The 20,087-nt window shown below is 37.2% G+C and overlaps 1 protein-coding gene across 5 annotated transcripts in view; it reads right to left on the bottom strand.

Annotated features, from left to right (window-relative positions):
• The window catches only part of SRPK2 (SRSF protein kinase 2), a gene marked incomplete at both ends in the record, with an annotated part of 131,902 nt that overhangs the window by 28,241 nt on the left and 83,574 nt on the right, over positions 1-20,087 (bottom strand). For all 5 annotated transcript variants that reach the window (XM_079549721.1, XM_079549724.1, XM_079549725.1 and 2 more), the window contains 5 exons: positions 358-464; positions 5,381-5,468; positions 5,702-5,789; positions 6,299-6,407; positions 12,756-12,907. In XM_079549721.1, the coding sequence (XP_079405847.1) occupies positions 358-464; positions 5,381-5,468; positions 5,702-5,789; positions 6,299-6,407; positions 12,756-12,907 (544 nt within the window). The remainder of the gene's footprint in view (positions 1-357; positions 465-5,380; positions 5,469-5,701; positions 5,790-6,298; positions 6,408-12,755; positions 12,908-20,087) is intronic.

Here is a 20,087-nt window from a genome sequence, read left to right as displayed (position 1 = left end):
AGGTTTTTTTCAGAGACAGATAAGCTTATTAAGGAGCATATCATGCTGGTTTTGTTGGCCAAAACTGCAATTGAATAAAAAAAATCTATGGATAAGACCCATTGTTTCAGCTTTTTATTCACCACAACAGTACTGAAAACTCCCTTATCAGTGGGATATCTTGATAAAAATAATACAATATGCAGAAACACAGGCTACCCAATAAGAGGTTCCTACAAACCCCCCAGCTCCCTGGGTTTAACAATAAAATTATCTTATCTTAGATAATAATTAGTAAGAACTAAGCTGAAATGTCACCATTCTAGCCTTCAGACTGCTAACAATGGTGGAAAAAGTTAAAACATTAGCAAATCTTACCTGTCGAATTATACTTTTAACACAACGGATGGGAAGGCCTTGATAATTGGACTTGATTATCCATTTTAGGAGATGGTGTCCAAGTACTTCAAAGACCATACAAACATCTGGGGCTTAATTAAGGACAATTTCCAAACAAACTTGTTAATAAGATGAACCACAAACGTTTGTTTGCTTGTTGGCTAAAGCAATCATCATCATGTAATCATAGTTCCCCCCTAACTGATCAAAACACGGTTACTACATTTCAATAATATATAAACAGGAAAAAAGAACCATGCCCTAACAGACCAATTTAAAATAAAACATTTTAAATGTTTTAAATACATTTTAAATGTATTCTTGTCCTTTATTTCTAAAGGTAAAAGCAGTGTTAGGGTGAGTAATTAAGTCACAAAATAAGTAATCCATTTTTGTTTTCTTTGAAATAGTTCAAAGTACTGATTTGTTCTACCATCTCTAATTTCTAATAAATTTTTAAAAATAGAGTGTTTTAACAACAGCAGACTACAGCTGCAGTGTTTTAGAAAAAGAACTATTCTAAACATCTTTCTGATTAGGTTCAATTGAGAAACACTTGAAAATAAAGACTGAAGTGGTAAGAGAATGGATCCCTTATTTCATAGAGTTTTAACTGCAAAGAATAATGGCAATCAGCAAAGAACTCAGGAACAAAAGAAAAAGCAACATGCAAAAACAACAATGCCAGAAAGTTTAATTTGACTCAGGATCTTTCCAATAGCAGACCATCAGTGAAGTGTATGGAAGAGAGCAAGGGTTTTAATACCTAGCATCCTGATGATGATCTTAGTGTCACTGTCCCGAGTAAAAATGATGCATACCTTGTCTATGGGTCTACCATTTACATTCTTCTCAAGCACCTACCCATATGAATAAAGCCATGTGAAGTTTTGTAATCTACATCCTTAAACTAGAATTAGACTGAATGATGTCTCAAGACTGGTCAAAGCACTTTGAGAATAACTGTACTATTCTGATAGCTGCTACCTGCTCAACTTAGTTGATGCTCCTCAACTCCAATACTAGGAGAGACCGTGAACAGCCTACTCAAAATATTATAAAACTCTGTTCAATTCAGAAGAAGAAACAGCCTTGTTTACTTTACCATACAAGCACCCAACAAACAAAAGTCACTAGTGCAGCACATGGTCATCAGAGAGGAGGAACACAGCACGTTAGCTCTACACGGCTTATCAATTTAGCCCACACAATGAAGTTGTGAAGTTACAGGAAGACAGCAACACTTATTCCAGGAAGGCAAGACACTACAGCATTAAGAAACGAAATTTAGGACACCTGCTCACCATCCTTCAGACTACTGCTGCAGCAGACTCTCCAGTGCAGATTCGTGCCATTCCATGCACGTATTAGAGTGCTACGCCTTGTCATTAAACAGAATAGGAAGGGATACTGGGAATTGAAGAGCTGAGAGGCAAGGAAGGACAGGATACAGAGAAAGAAGATGCAAGGAGGAATGGCAGAGTCAAGCAAAGAGAGGGAGAGCTACAGGAGGAGTGACATCTACCTGAGAGAGATTGCAGCATTTTGCCATGAGGACTCTGATAAACCCAAGGCATGCTCAGTACTGGGGAGGAAAGTGGGATGGCAGAAAGACACACTGAAGACTCAAGGTTTATTATAGACATGTAAATGTGACTGTTGTCTGATTCATTGTCATGACCTGAAGAACCTTAACCGTGAGCCAGTGTGCCCACAAACAGTGAGGAAAGCTGTGCACTAATTATCAGGAATCCAGCCTCGTGAGCTCTGGGATCATCCCACGACATCAAGTGCCTGATATATGAGTGTGGCCACACAGTCCTCCAGAAAAAAGAAACGCAAAGCCCACACCATACACACATCCCTTATGAAATGTTCTTTGAAGCAAAGTCTGGGGAAGGCTTGAACGAGGGAAACTTAGCAGATAGGGAAAACAAGAGAGAACAAACATAACATGTATCAGCTGACAGCTTTAAGTACTTCAAACTTATTTCTTGACTAAAATCTTACATGCAACTATCTATTGATCTACAAATGTACTAGAGGACTATTTAGAAATCTGATGAGGCTTACAGACTAGTTAAAACAAATGACAAAATGCAGGTACCAACACAGAGCACTTCTGAATGTATCTCAGATACTTTTGTGTAAGCAGCATTAAGGCCCTACGGCATTTAATTTGTGCTGTTTATTCTTTAAAGGCAAATTTATTACAATTACAGAATCACAGAATTATTGTAATACATGCTCATTTCCTTCACTTTCTCACTTGTCTATCCAAACACTTGTTTCATTGTGTGATTATCAGAACCTCTGATTAAAAAATGTTCAATCATTTATTAAGATTCTAATAAACATCCAGTGTAAATAAAATTAATGATCTACACTTACTGAAAAAATTACAGTGCCCACGTTCAGAAATTGTTATTTCCTGAATAAAATACATATAATTGTAGTATTTTTAAACCGCACAAGTAGCTAACAAAAATTATCAGTCTAGCGTACAGCATACGTTGTTAAAATCCACATGTTTGTAAGTATGTCTTACAGCTCCTAGGAGAAGGGTGATTATTTCCAGACACACAGCCCAGGCCAATGGCTCTGCATATTCACAGCCCTGTGCCTCAGTGTTCTTTACAAGCTTCCCTGTTTGGAATCTCCATTACATTCTGTGGTGTTGGCCACCTGAAGGATTCACCCACCTCTCCCCTGTCTTTCTTTGACTTTTGAAGGTATTCCGTAATCAACAGTCAAAGAACAGTCAAAGAACAGATATTTAGTGATTTTCCCAAGGGACACCAGAAATAACACAGCATGAAATATTGTCTGTCTCTCAGCCTGATCATCCCATAACACTAACATAGCACTAAAATAGCCTTTTTTTTTTTTTTTTTTTTTAATTAATGAAATCCAGTAGCAGCAAAATGCTAAAAAGTTACCTGCTCCCTTCTAAAAGAACCTGCACCAAAGATTTTTTTTCCCCTACAAGACCAGAAGGACTTAATCAAATAACCAACAGAGCCAAATTTTGATCAAATAAGTCACGCTACTCAGAATGCACAAATTGCTCAGGAGACAACTCATAACAGAAGATACTTGCTATCATATTTGCACTGGTGACTATTATACCTTTCTCTCCCAGTAATTAAAACATTTGCTTTCGATATAAACCAACTTCTGAACTGCCAGAATTTTCAGCATGAAGGTAAAACTGAAATAGAATAAATCACTATCAGATGTCCAATTTTAATCTGCTGACGCAAAGCTACCTGAGTTGTTATTTTTCACCAGTAGAGTTTCCTTTGGCTTTGTCAACATAAATGCTATAGTTGGATACGTTTTCAAAATACTATTAGTAACAAAGTTTACCCTTCATCATCTTCTTCAGAAATGGCTTTTACCTTTAACACATGTGTATCTCACCAATAATTTAAGAATGTTACCAAGAAACGACTCCATTAAACCAATAAAAATTATTTCTACACATAGGTATAAATACATTTTCTTATTCCCCACTTCATATTACTGTTTTACAATGAAAACAGCAAGTTAAAATCTCTGATTTCTAAAAATAACTTCAATTAGTTTTCACTAGAACAGTTGTCTTAAGAGCTGAAGTGCTCTGATGACATTATTTTTTTAGTGAACGAACACAGACAATAGAGATATTTATATAGTACTTCTCAGGAAGCATTTCAGCTCAAAGATATTTTTGTAGTCCAACAACACTGAAAAACCCCAATTAGGGTTCTTTGCCCCATTGTATTAACAAGTTCCTTGGCCATAAATCATTTCTAAACAAGTTGAAATGACTGCAAGCAACTGTATAGTTTATTTTAATTCATGGTAATTTGATGATAAAACCTACAAAAAAAGCAGATTACATTGGCTTCACTGACATTGAAGCAGCTTTCTAGCATGATAGCTAACCAATGAAGCAACAAGGCACCAAATAAAATGAGAGAAAACGGTTAGGATCCTACTCTGCAAATGAGAATACATGTCCCCATACTCTCCCTTCTTTCTTATTACAAACTCTAAGGCTTCATAACTAATGTCAACAGACAGATGGGTGGAACAAAAACCAAACATTTCTTCCCGGGAGGATGCTTTCAAATTCACTGGCAGTCATCTCCTAGATTCCTCCCCTGGAGGACCAGAGACGGTGAGGAATATCTTAAACTAATCTTCTGAAGACTGACGGCACATCACCAAAATCTTGAGCTCAGTAGAGCAGGAGCTCTCTTGGTTGAGTAGTATGAACAATGAGGACAGTTGTTAGTTCTCCAAGACACAACAAGCATACAAATAAATACCAGTTGTATTTATGTCAATGAAAGAATAGTAACATAATAAGCTGCTAAAATACAATTAGCAAGGATAACTCACTTTAGGTCAAGTATAAAAATATATTCATAGGCCCCAACTTTTCCCTGAGAACAATGCTCTGTCACATATTGCACCTCTTTCTCCATCCCCCTCTCCCTCTCTCACAGCATTAGAATAAAAATCTTTAAAATCTTGGCCAAAAAACTCACAAGGTCATGTAGCCAAAAAAAAAAAAACCAAAAAAAAAACATAATAAGAAAACTTTTTCCACACCCTCACACGTCACCGAAGAAAACAGAAACAAACTTCCTCACGACACTAACTCTTTCTCCTTACTAGTCTAGAGCAGAACATGCATACTGTAAGCCTCACCTATTACTAATCTTTTCAGTAAAACTGCTGTTTCTAAACAATCTTATCCTTTGTAGTTCTAATAGACTGTGACAGGATTAATGTCTTTTATTAATTTTTATTTTGCACTGTATTTTAAAAATCTGAGCTATTTGACCCCAGTGAGTGCATCACATATTGGACTGTTCCTTCCATCTACACTTACGTTGATGTTTCTGCACTACTGTTTTAAATTAAGTCTACCTAAAAATAGCCAGAACGAAGAGCTTACTTATCTCCACAGATCACTATTACTGAAGATGCAATGTTTTCAAAAGGATACGTATTCCATTCATTCCAGAAATTTTGAAGTCATCGATTAGTTGTACAACCATATCTTTGTTGGGATCATTAGGGTCGCTTTCACGAACCTAAACCAAGAGCATAAAGGCAGACATTTCAGGGAACGACTGACATGAAAACACCAAGGAATTTGCTTTCTGCCCGATGTTAATATTTTGGAGCTTTAGAAGTCACAGTAACATAACAAATAAGCTGCTTAGCAAAAAAAAGTTTAAACAATATATCCCACTACATTTTTAATTTTATTTGTTATTACTGTTATGGCTGGTATTGAACACCATCCTTCATGAGTGATACGTACACATTTGAGTAACTTTATTTCATCCAAGGCTGTCTCTGTGTAATGCTGGGCACTTTTTACAACTTTCATTGCAACAAATCTTTTTCCCCTAGAAAAAACAAAACCAAAATATCTTCAACAAGTGCTCAAAGCTAAAAGAGACATTTTGAAGTTTGGAAATTTTAAATACAATATTTCATTACCTAACGTATTCTGCTAGAATACTACAAAACTGAAACTACACGGAAAAGCAACTTCTAATAACATTTTGTTAATTGTCTGTCTTATTAAATATTTTATCTCCTTGAAGCTAACGTATTTAAGAGGTATCACAGTAATTATATTTTTTCATTAAAGATGCAACAGAAACAAAAATATTATCTTACTCTCACATGTTCAAGACAACATGTAAATTCAATAGGCAAAGCTAATCTGTCAAACAGAATAGTTACACATTTCTGAGAAGTTTTATAAATTACAGCCTTAACCAAGAGCAAAATTTTAATACAGACACCTTCCTGCAGAAAAAGACTGCATACATCTACATAAGTTTATCATGTGCCAAAAAAAAAAAAAATAAAAAAAAATCAAGTGCATGGAAATAAGTCGTTCACTTACTGCATATCCCAGCATAGCCAGACTGTAGAGAAGTGTCCCCATCCTAGCTTTCTAATAACATGATACCTGCCATTGAAGAGATCGCCAATTTTCACTGGATGATAGCCACCTTTCATGAAAAAAAAAGCAGAAGAAGATTAGTCAGGAAACAAACAGTACCACTCAGTTTTTCATTTAAATCTTGCAGAATAATTTTTCCTCGTAGTATAACTTTTCCTTTTCAAATTGTCCTGTGCTATATATAGGAAATTTAAAAAGAAACATTAACTCTAATGTTAAAAACTCTGCCTTACTTGACCTGGAGGGAAAATACTCGTGCCCTGTACATACTATAGAGTTTATTGGTCCTTCTCCTTTATGACTTTCATTTGTGGAAACATTACCATCTGTTCTGTATTTCCCCAGGCTTATCTTCTACTTCAAGGAGCATACAAGAAAGATCTATGTTATTTCTTTATCATATTTGAATATTCTTCAGCCAACATATTCTTGGATGACTGCAAAAACTCAACAGAGACTGTTTTAATTCCCATTTGCTTTCTACTAAAAAAGGCAGCAATAAAATACCTCACCAGAAAATATTAAGAACAATGTCAAATTTAGTGATGTTCTTCTGCTTGGATCCTGTACCACAGCAGCAGTGCATTTTCTCAAGTCTGAGGCTTTGATAGTGATGAAGCAGAGGGAGCAGGGAGCTGCAGACTTTGCCCAAGACCGCATTTTAACCCATCTGCAGGCCATCTGCACAACCACATCGCCAAAGTCCCAACTGGTGCCCCAAGTCCCACTGTCAGAAAGGCCAACCCTACAGCTGGAACTCAGGTTTCAACACAGTGTGAAGTGGCCGTAAGAGGTAGAGGTGATGTCCACAGCTCCATTGTGAAGCTTTTTCATATCCTTCCTATTTTAAGAGGCATTCTTAAGCTTAGGAAAAGAAGCTGATCACACAAGATTATTATTTGGACCTAACACACTAATAAATGTTCACAATTTTAACTAAATTGCTAAAAATAATACAGCTACAACTCTCCAAGAGTTGCCCATCTGCCAAGCATCAAGGAATTATCTCTTTGGCTCCTTCTGGTCTTTCAGAATGTCACACTCAACTGACCTTTGGCAGAACCCTTCACTACTGATTATTCCACTTCAAATTAGGAAAAGACTGCTTCCCCTAAGTTGTTGTATTTGTTTTGAGATCTCCCGAAAACCTTGTCCGAACCGGAGCCCAGCTCAAACAACGATGTCAATTTATTACTTAATTCCTTGGATTTAGTACAGGGAGTGGGCTCTTATCTCTTTCTTATCTGTGGAACAGCGGCATCAAATCTAAAAATATTTATATCCTTTCTTTGCTAGTAGCATCTTTTGCCTTGACAGAAGGTCAGGAGTTTATTGGTGAGCTTGTCACAAAGCCTTCCAGAGCAAACTAATAAATTTAATACAATTACACGACAGAATTATAAAGATTACATGTTTCACAGAATTCTAAAGCTTGGATAATATATTGCTGATATGAAATAACATTAAAAACAAAACAAAACTACTGATTTAAATTTCTGCTTGGCCATCCTTGCTGAAACAGCTGAGGATAAAAATATTTCAAAATCTGGATGAATATGATTATATTAAAACAGTTACCAACTGGTTTAATACAAACAAACAAACAAAAAGTATTCTTCGATAAATTCTTTCCATAAAACTCAGGATGATCAAGTAATAGATGTGAGAGGAAAGTTAAGAGAGCAAGTACATTATTCTACTTTTCTATTACTGAAAAGGTTTACATCAGTTAAACACATCAAGTCTGCTGATCTGACAGCAAGGATTATGTAAAAATCTTTCACACACGGTTCAGTACCATAGCATCATTTCTTCTGATTTTTGTCCTGCATATATCACTGCAAGAAAACAGAGACAAAGCATGAAGCTTTATCCTCTGCATAAAAGTACACAACACCTAGTTTTAACACCTGTCTACACACAGATTTTAAATTAAACAATACAAAAATTTCTGACGTGTTTTACAATCTGCTTAAACGTATGGCTCTATTCAATCATTTCTGAACATAATTATATCTGCTCAGGACAACATGGTGATACAGGTTGGTTGAGCAATAGGAATCAATAAATTCATTTAAGGACGCATATATTAGTTTGGTAAAAGGCATCAATGAGAGCTAGTTCTAAAACTTTCCAGTTGAGCTTTGATTGGTATATGAACAGCCCTTTTTTTCTCAATGATCTGGCTTCAGAGAAGCACTGAACTCACAACTGAGTACTTTTATCTTTGCATCCAGCAGGTGCAAGGGCTTTTTTTTGAATTTCACATAAACTGTTTGGAGTTACAGTGCACCAAGATACAAAATTGCTTATTATGGCATAACAAGCAATGGAAATTTGCCAAATGAAGAAAAACAGCTTAAGGTCGGCTAAAAGTCACTGTGATGAAGCCGAAGGAGAAATAAAGGGGAGGAAGCAGGTGGTCGTATGACCATTGAACATTAGCATATATTAGTGAGTTCCTGGACAAGAATGAATATGTATGCCAATGCATCACACACATATGCTTCAACTATTTAAACGTAGAACCTGAACTCCAGGAGCGTGTGCTTGATTTATCAAATCTGGTACCTACTGTGAGGAATACAGGAATCTCAGATTTCCAGCAACACATTGGAGTTAGGAGAGGTTTTTTTTCTTCCCAAATTTCGGATGACCACGGGAAAACAACATCATTTACACAGCCCTTTGCATAGCAAGAAAGGTATAAGCAGGCCTTTAAGCACGTAAAACAAAGGCTACAAGTAATTTTTAAACTATTTACATTTTGACTAAGTAACAGCATTAACACTCAACAATGAAGAATTTAGACAGACAAATATATGTTTCTATGAACAGTTTTGTTTAAAAAGTGCTGTTTAAGTCTGCTTCTCTGAAGATATCCTTTGGCACAGTTGTGCTTCAAAGGGTCAAAACTGAGAACTTGTGGTAGTTTTTTCCCAGCACAGACAAGAGAGAACGCGCTCCAGAAGAAGTCAAAGACACTGACTTCAAGTCAATAAACCAGGGGTTGATGAGTGATTTTAGTAAAATCTATGTATAGCAAGAATAATGGCTAAAAGATGATAATATAATAACTATGAATGTTAAAGCTGGGCTATTTTGGCCTCTACAAGACACATAACTAATCGTAACAATACAACAACATATATTTACTCATTAGTATATAAGAAATTCGTAAGATATTTTCTACTGTCCTACGCCACAACAGGAGCAGTTCTGGAAATATTCCTTACTGTTCCTGTATGTGTTATTCCTTGACCCCTTCTGATGCTGTTGGCAACGTATTATTTGTGCATAGGTTGTGAACAATCGGGTAACAACACAGTTAAGTGCATTTTAAAGACCAGTGTAATCCTATGGCAAATGCAATTACTTAAGTTCTTCGTGATATGGAAGTTAGCTCCAAATACTAACAATCAGAAAGCATAATTAGAAGTTTGGGAGAAATGATGTATTTTTGTAAAAACAACACTGGCATTTGAAAGTATACAATGTGTAAGTGGTACTACTGATAATGTAACAAAAAATCTGTTGTGCTATTCACTACAGCACACACAAAAAAAAGTCTCTCACACAGCTAGCTAGCTACAAGCACTCAAGAAAGAGGGTCAGAAAAAATGAGATCATTATTTCTAAATGTCTCCTGAATGTATTGGTAATTGTAGCTAGCTAGTTCTATGTTTGTATAGGGAATTATTCCCTTTGTGAACTGGATGAATGGGAGACATCTCCAGGGGGCAAAGAAGATGATCAGAGAAGCAAAGAATTCCAATTACATCCATGACATAACAAACTCTTCAAAAAAATCTCCATGTGTGTCAGGACTGCACTAAGTACCCCTTGAAAAATCACATAGTTGGAGTTTTGATATTTCCATTTCTCAAAACAAATAAACATTTGAAAAGCATTTAATCTAAATTCAGTGGCATCAATAGCAGCCATTTCAGAAATTTTAACAGGCTCTGGAGGAAGGTCCAGGGGAACACAGGCTTTCTCTTTCACATCAGGTGATAAACTAATCCAATTTCCTGATGAAAAATACTACTATGACTGGGAACTATTTACTAATCAGCATGCAATGTGGTGAAGATGGGAGCTCAGCTCATGGTAAAATATTCTTTTAAAAATATATATATACATATATACACACATATATATACGTATATAAAAGAATCAGTAACTATAGCAATCACTATTTGAATATTTTTGTTAACAGGTAAAATGTTCACTTTATATACGTACACACTACATATGTGTATATATTTGTATATTATAAAAACGTACTATGTATTTAACATAAACCCTCAACAAAATTGCCCTCCTACGAAATTTCAGACTGGGGTTGAGAATAGATGAAGTATGCTCTGCGTCTCACTCAAAAATCCTGGGAGATTGCTACTTGGGAAATCAAATTAGAAAGAAAAGAGAGACTTCAGTAAACTATGATGGTTTCCAAATACTTATCTCTTACTTCATAAACATTACCCAGGACAGTAAAACATACTCAAATGAATAAAACATCTTTCAAAGAAATTTGGAAATAATACTTCTAAAAGCCATCCCTGCAATTCTTTACTAAATAACTTATTTGGTCCTCAGATAAATTAAACAAAATCTATATGGTTCCAGACCTTCCTAATCCAGCTATTCCATTCAGATTCTTACATAACATGGTGGCCTTCCACAGTTCAACCTTAGCAACATTTAAAAAAGGAAGCATTCTGATCCATCTTACTGGAAGTTACAGCTAGAGAAAACACGCACTGGAGCAGCAAAAATGCTGTTCTCACAGAAACAAATGATTATGATATCAGAGTGAGACAGAGCTTGAGAACCATCTTAAATGTACTTCTATCAGTTCAGAACTTCGAGATTATAGGAATGCAGAATGGCCTTCCAATGTATGGAAGCTCCCTTTAATTTCTGAAGAAACCTGCAAGTATTCTTAACATGACATGCACTTTACTGACAACTGACTGGAGTTACAGGGACTCTAGAACAGGTGACTTACAAGCAAACAATACATTTAGATTTTATTTGTTTCTTTCTTCTTTTTGTGATCTAGCCACTCCAGATGGTGATATTTTGCAAAAGATAATGGAACACAGACAATAATGGATTACCTGAAATTAAATGCAGTCCTTAGTTCAGGGAAGAATTAAGCAGGGCCTAGAAATGCTTAATCTCAAGTAGATGCAGATGTTTAAACATCAAATCCATCCTTACTGATGAAAGATGTTACAGGTACCAAGAGTTATCATAAGGAATAAGCATGTTGCAACAGAAAATTTAATACAAACATGTTTTCCCTATGAGTTTTTCTTTCCTTTGCTGCAGACTTCAAAATCTAACTTGAGTTTACCATTTGGTTTTCACTATTGAAATTTGTAACCCACTTCAACACTTGAAATATCACGTATTACTATTACTTCCCACACTGAGAAGAAAATGTCACTTCCAATTATTGATATGGAAATACAGAACAGCTTATTCCAAGCTGGGAGAAAGGATTCCTAAAATGGCACATCTGCAGGCTTACAGAGAACTTTCAGAGTTAAGACAGCATCATATTTGATAGAAAATATTTCTTGATTTGAGGAACGTGGAATAACAGATTAAGTCAATGTACGTCAGTGTCTTTTGGCTGTACTAAAAAATTAATTCAAGGCAGTAAGTAAATTTTGACAGATCTCTTACCTATGACGATTCTTGAATACACTGTATACTTTATCCTAATGGGAACAGACTTGGAGCATTAGGTGTAACACTGAACCAAACTAAAATATTGAACTCTTGTACTGCAGTCCTGTTTTTATGCAAAAAGCTACCTGCATTCACCTGTTACTCTTATATTAAAATCTGTATTAACAACGACATAGGTAACTACAAAAGCTAAAGAAATCACAGACTAAAATAAAAATGCAGAGAACATCAAACAATGCTGAGATCTATGAAAGACAATGTACAAAAAGAAGCATGTATCATACGCTTGTACAGGCGTATGTGTATGAGAAAGAGAATATATAGATTCAAATACATATTTAGTTGATGTCAAATGCATTGAGGTATTTTAGAATGTATAGTGTATTAGAGTAATACAAACATATTTTAGTTAGGATATTTGTTTCTCTTACAATCAATATCAATCAAGGAAAGTTTATTCTTATAACTAGAACAGACATATAGTACCTTACGTATCTTTTAATTGCAAAATGCATGCAAAAGCTATGGCTAGTGAAAAAGTTGAGCTGAAGACAGTTATGCAAATAGTTTTTCACAACTTCTGTGTAAGTTCCATAAACAATGACCAGGTCCTTAAAAACCTCCCTCAGAATCATGTGGAAAATGTGCATGATGCCAATTGCCCCAGCAGTCAGCACAGGACTGCACCCACCTTTACAATAATCCGCGGGATCCTCCTGCTCCTCATCGTCAGACCCGAGGATCTCCTCCTCTGGCTCTGGCGGGGTTGGTTCCGGCAGGGGTGGAGGTGGGGGTGGCGGTGGGGGTGGAGGTGCTGAGGGAGCTTTCTGCTGAGGCTCTGGCCTGGAGGTGAAAGAGAAGATGCTTAGTGAAGAGTCTGGTCAGCAGGTAGCCTGGCTGTCCAGAGGAGAGGGGAAACACCTTGGGAAATCTCATGTCCTCACTGGTATCTTTACCATCATCTTGTGATGTCCCAGGAGGGCACCTGATTGCAACAAAAGCAAGTTTCCAGTGAATTTGGACTTATTCACAAGAACAAGACACAGAAAGTACAAGAATCATAAAGGTTGGATTATACCGCTAAGATAAGATAGGTTGGTCCAACCACCAACCCATCACCACCATGTTCACTAAACCACGCCCCTCAGTGTCACATTTACCCTTTTCTGGTGACTCCACAACCTCCCTGGGCAGCTTGCTCCTGATAGAGACCAGAATTTTGAATTACTGATAAGCAACTGAGATCTGAGACCTATGTTCTCAGCATGACTGAGAAGAAACATTTTTTAAAAGACACCGAGAAAATTGAGTTATTTAAAATCTCTTTCCTGCTAGCTGAATGAGAAAAAATATCATTAATACCTATTAAGAAGCCATTTTCTAATGATGCCAAAATAAACCAGGCAACTTAACACACTTTTCCCTATCTGTAGCTGCTGTTGGGACTACAAAAAGCTGTGTCAGTACACAATATGCAAAAAACTGCTACTAGTAAGAAAGAGAAAAATTAATCTTCCGATTTAGTTCAAGAGCACATACAGCACTCTTGTGCACATGCTAAATGGAGGAGAAAAAGAAACAAAAACAGCAACCAGACTGACACCAACCAAGAAGTAGTTTTCTAGGTGTCTTTCATCTATAGTTCTAAAAAAATAGGAAAATGGACGTTGTTATTTGAAGCATTTTATATCCTATTAAGTATATAGAGAAGGCTTCGGGGAGACCTCATTGCGGCCTTCCAGTACATGAAGGGAGCATATAAACAGGAGGGGGAACGGCTGTTTACAAGGGTGGATAGTGACTGGACAAGGGGGATGGCTTTAAACTGAGACAGGGGAGGTTTAGGTGAGATATTAGGAGGAGGTTTTTCACACAGAGGGAGGTGACGCACTGGAACAGGTTGCCCAAGGAGGCTGTGGATGCCCCATCCCTGGAGGCGTTCAACACCAGGCTGGATGTGGCCCTGGGCAGCTTGGTCTGGTATTTTTGGTACACTTTAAAATGGAATCTAGAGTTGCAGCATATTTGCTTGTCAAATAATCAAGAAAACCTTCTCCAACATCTCAGGTACTGCTCCTATGTTATTTTTAATACTCAAACTTCATGCAGAATAAAAATACATAATTGCAAAATTATATACTTGCAAAACATCTTGAAGTATATGTGACACCCGAGCTACTACAATTTGCATACAAATTTATCCTTCAGATCTAAGTTGTCTCAAAAAAACACCAAATTTACAGTACTTTCTCATTCAAATAACTACAACTGGAAAAAAACCTTGCAGTTTGTTAATTTTTAATCTCCTAAAACTTAAAATCAAGTACTTCCTTGGTCACAAATAAAAAATGTATTTACGTCTATCCATACTCCTCTATTCATTCTTCTCACCATTGCCCACCACTACTTTTTCTTTCTTTTTACACACTGTGATTATTCAAGAAAGAGCATTTGGAGTAGAAGAGTACACAGTTGATCAGAAATAAATTCCACTGGCAACATGCACCGCCTGCACAGCAGCTGCTATTGTGCTTTTGCTTTAAAGGACATTACTGGAAGTTGCATGCTTACCAAATTTATCTGCCTGATATTTCTTTCAGAAAATAACATTCTTCTATTATTTCAGTAAATGGCCAGATTTAAAAAAGAGCACTTGGAACTGATTTATTAATGAAATACAGTGGTTATACAAGACAATACGTTATGGAGAGAAACCTACCCAAGGTACATAAATATGTCTAATCGTTAACTGTGTAAAGTTTAGGACAGAACGGAAGCAAGAGAAGGGAGCCATTCATAAGGCAAAGAACAAACATACTTCCATGTGCTCCTGCTTCCATAAATTCTACCTTATTTTGCCTTTATCATTCCTCTTCTGTTCCTAACAGGTGTCTCCATGTTGTACAACGTGAGAAAAACAAACGGACATAGAGAAAAGGAGGTACAGTGCATCCTCAGACCACCATTCATCTCCCTACACCTTAGATAATGCGTTTCCACCAGTCTGGTCTCAAGCGGTCAGCAAACCAATTGCCCATGTTGGCAGAAAGCTTTCATCCTCTTATAAACAAATCTCTGTGAAAGGCTCTGCATTACAAACCTTGCAACCCCATTAAATGAGAACAATTCCATTTTGTATACCCTGATCACATATCATATAAAGTACTGAAAGATTACAAATAAAAAAGAAGTTAAATAAAACACAGTAAAAGAACCTGCACTTATAATAATATATCTCAAACACTGTCTAGTGCTTATATCCACAGTTTTGGATGGTACCATCATTTTACATCATTTGGATTAAGTTTTAGTTTTATTAATTTGGTCACAGGTAAAAGGACACGAATGCAGCAAAATCAGTAACTGAAGGGTAGACTTAGGCAATGTGGTGCAGGTAATAATTAAAAAAAATCGACTGAAACTGCGCTGATTTTGTTCTTTAAGCAAACAACTACTAGAGCTACTTATTTACAGAATAAAAGCAATGCTTTGAAAGGAATTGGAAGCATTATACATTTTGTCAATCATGTTGAAGCAACTGTCAAGGAATACCAAGAATTTCCCTCCAAGAGGAAGGAATTTATTTCTAAGGAAACCAATTAGCAAAACAGGGCCACTTCTCCATCTTTCTCAAGCTCCTGTATCTGATTTGGGTTTGAAAAGGGTTATTTTTTCCTATCTACAATCTGCGTGCACTCAGTATCCTAGAATTCAGGAGCATTTTCCTATTTTCCTTTGCGCACATCAGGAAGGAAGGACATAACTTTATTTCCTTCTGAGGTGATTTATGGTTTTATCTGCAAGTAACAAAACACTGATTTAAACTGAGAAAGACCTTTGTTCTTTCAGCTTTGCTTGTACCTTTTAAAGCAATTAAATGCTACTGTGTGAAGAAGGCGATGGAAAGAAATGCTGCTCTGAGACACCAGCCTGACTGCTAATTCTGTATCACTGGCTTCTTTTGCCATCTGCTTGCTTTTGTTTAGCAAGGGACACTGTTGTTTGTTTATGTTCACTGTTACATTTCTGAGGTATAGGTGAAGATCAAGTCTTCAGCACTGCTTCGGCTGCTTAAATTCTGCCTACAAGTTCAGTGGCTCATCCTAGCATCACTGATGCTTGCTCTTCTGCCTTGACACAATTCACAATATTGAGTTGAGGCATCAATCCGCAAGAGATCTCCAGTTTTGCTATTTCTTAGTCCTTAATTTGGAAAGATAAGATGCTATCTATGTTGCAACAGTATCTTCCTATGTGAAGTATGACATGAATATATACTTCATTCAGCCTAGATTTCCTTCTATAGTATAGAACTTCTTAAAATGTGACTTTGTTTTTCACTGAAGTGGGCTTTTACACATCTTCGACATGAACAATTCAGACATTAGGAAAGTTGTGAGTAACAAATAGGCATGCTAACCTCCGCTCCCTTTTCAGAAATGTAATTGCCAAAAAAAACTATCATACCATAAACTATTCAACAGCCGCATTATTTCGAGTTATTACTCTTCTTAATTTCCTAAAATGTTGGATGTAATGACATGCGTTATGCAACACACACTCGCATATACTAAATCTGTTTTTCTTTTTTCTGCAGTAATCACTTGGTACTCTGTGGTCTACCATTACTAGGTTATTCATCATCATCCAAGCATAAATACTTGATGATAAGAAGATGAGACACTATTTCTAGATTCGCAATGTTCTGTTAGTGGGCATGCAGAGGACTGACCACCTCCACAGGCTACAGTGACAAACCTTACAAGTGTATTAACTAAGTAACAACAAACAATTAGCAAACACTAGTCAGGATGTTTTTATCTTTTAATTGCTCCTTATTAAACACACCACAATCCAAACAAAATACAAAGAAATTCTATTTTTAACTGGGAATTGCTTAATTTAACAAAAGAAAAGCTGAAGCATTTCTGCCATACAGCAAACACAAAGCTGAATATGGCTAAGTGCTGAAAGGGGTCTCAGGGAAAATCAGTCACCCACTTTAAGAAATAAAAAAATGACTTCAAACTGTATTTTACTGTCCCCCACAGATCACGGTTAGACCATACTGCTCCAGGGTTATGCAATAAGCATAACATTAAAACCTGCACATGTTGAATAAACTGTACCATGACAAATTCAGGAAGAGGTGTCCAGCTTTGTTGTGGTGGGTTGTTTTGCTATGCTTCTATTTTGGAAAAGGTAAAACAAGAGCAGTGAGGGTGGCTAAAACCATGAAATGCCTTCCATATGGGAAGCTTCTGAACATGCCAGCATTCCTCAGTCAGGAAAACAGTCAGCAGAGATCTATAAAATCTTGAGAGGAACAGAAGAATGAATGGGAAGTGTTTGTTCACTGCCACACCCTACACAAATTGAGTCAAGTTCAGAAAAACACTACATAAAAGTAACTTCTTTCTGCAAGATGCTTTTTTTTTTTTTTTTCCTTCCAGGACACTACAGACGAGGGAAGCACACCTAGACTCAAGTAAGGATCAGTAGAAGTCACGGCACAAAAGCCTACTGGTGGCTCCCACAAAACCGCCGTTGACTCAGGAAGGCCAAGAGCCAGAAGCTGCTGGAAGGGCAGCCCTGTGTCCTTCCTGAGGCAGCCGCCCCAGCCGGGGGAACGCGGCCACACTGCGGGCTGACCCAGGGCAGCCATCTCCTCCTCAGACACGCCTTCCTCTTCCTCAGCAGATGAATCATTCGTGACTAACATGTAAAACAGGCTTCAGGCCTCTTCATCCAAAACCCTCATCATATGAAAAAGATGTTTTTACTGTTACTATCAAGCAATAGTAAGAATAGTAAGCAATAGCAATAGAGTAAGAATGCATTGCAGGCAAGATTGCTATACGGTGAGATTAAGCAAAAAAACAGCATGGTGTTCTCCATGTGTGAAGGCCTACCCAGGAGGGGACCTTTGTGAACACTGCAGGAAGTATGAACTACTGGATTTATTAATTTAAAGATTACTTTTTGGTAACAAAACTTCACCCTGAACACAGCTAATGCCTGCATTTGATTCTCTTGCCTTTAGAAGGGCACTGTCTCAAAGTGAAAACTGAGTTATATGACAAAAATGTTGGGGGGAGCCAGAAACTCATGAGAGTAGGCTAAGAGTTGCCCCAACATAGGGGTAGAAAAAAACCATCCTTAAGATTTTCAAATGCACAAATCCAGGGAAGTTTATTTGCTGACAGAAAATGTGATTAAAAAGAAGTTAAATGACTCCTTTGTGTATTTAATAAGATAAAACTTGGAAACAACAGTATTCTAACAATGTTATGAATCTCCTGACATGCCCACAGAGGCTCTCTGGGGAGAGACTGAAGAGAAAAACAAGGAGGTGGGGGGAGGCTAAGGACCAGCAGAAACATTCTGTAAGCCCCCTAATGCTGAGATGTGAGCTTCACAAAAGCTCTGAGTGGGTGTGGATCCATCTGGAAGGAGCTCCAGCAATGCCTCCCTCCAGCTCCAGAAGGCAAAAGCTTTCATGCTTCAGGGCAGGACTCCCAGGTGCTGCCAAGCTTGAAGTCCGAAATCTCTATACACAAGTCTCTTCCAGCTACTACTAATTGTTCATGGATTCAATTATTTGGACCTCTTCCTCTTGTACCCAAATGGTGTCTGCTTTACTAGTTGAACTCTTGCCTATTCTTTTTCCCAAATGCAGATTTAGCTTAATTAGACAAGTGACTGCTAACAGTAAGCTCTTTGAATGTGAGACAGACTGAAATGAAGGTTTTCAAAATAAATACATGCATAGATCAAGCAGAAAAAAACGTAAGAGATCAAAACAACCCCTAAGTTCTTGCTCAAGGAACAAAACAATGTATTTCAAATAAGATCTTAAATGTCTTGTTAGAATTACAAATAATTTTAAATTTTAATAATAATTATACATTATTTGTAATTCCATATTACAATAATTTGTAATTATACCACAGATTAGTTTACAGTTTTTACAATCAAAGAAGGAAGTAGATTATAAGGAGACACATTTTTAACTAGCTCCGATAGGCTGTTTGAGTAAACTTGCTGAGGCACCCTATTTAAGCAAAAAGGTCAATTAGTGCTCTTATACCACTGCTGAACAATAATACACTTTCCAATTCTAGAATATCCATGCATAAAAATAACAGACTGCTGCTGTGTCACAAGCATGAAGCAGTTACCACATCTGGTTGTTATCAAATAAAACTATCATCCCATTGGGACGGTTAACATCACAGTATCCACCACAGTGCTAGCGGAAACCCCTCCTGGAGCAAAGGAGGCTGAAACACAATGGCTTCTGCTACCTCAACCAAATACCAACACAGAGAAGTAACTTCTCATTCCCTTCACCCTTTTGGAGGCAACCTTGGGCTTTAGTGTACACCAGTGTCGAAGTAAAGTGCCAAGGAACTCTGCCTTCCTTTCCAAACAATGAGTACTATAAATAAATACAATTTCAAGCAGCCTGTGCTGCAAGCCTCCTCATGCTTCCACCTCAGCCTGGCAGCACTGTGAGACATCTTTTTCCATGGAGTCACTCCCTTGCCTCAGGGCTGGAGATTACATAGCCATGAGGAATAACAAACCCATCAACTGAACTTCTCACCGCCATGAGATCAGCAGGGCCAAAGTAGGAGCCCACTGCAGAGCTGAAAGGAACCAGCAGCAGCCTAAAATTATAACAAACTACATCTGACATGAAACAGTGAAGTCTGCCAGGTTGGTACATCAGAAAAGGTTGCTTTTATGGATTTTCTCTGAGACAGTAAGACCGAGGTTCCAGAAACAAATGTTTTCAAGCTCTAAAAGTCTCCCTCCAAACTGTGCTCTCAAACAGCTGCAATTATGTGAAAATTTTCCTACGGTGGCAAAACATATGCCAAATCTATCCAGGAAGCCTCACTCTTAACTGAACTTATGTTTTCTCCTCAAATACTGGTTTCTTGTAAAGTTTTGCCTTCCAGACTAGTTCTCCTTGACAGGCTAGCACAGGGAAAAAGTCAACAGCCTAGAAAAACAC

This window comes from Tetrao urogallus (assembly GCF_951394365.1).
Source record: "Tetrao urogallus genome assembly, chromosome: 1".
In the NCBI taxonomy this organism is placed as follows: Eukaryota; Metazoa; Chordata; class Aves; order Galliformes; family Phasianidae; genus Tetrao; species Tetrao urogallus.
This window is presented reverse-complemented; position numbering and strand designations above follow the sequence as displayed.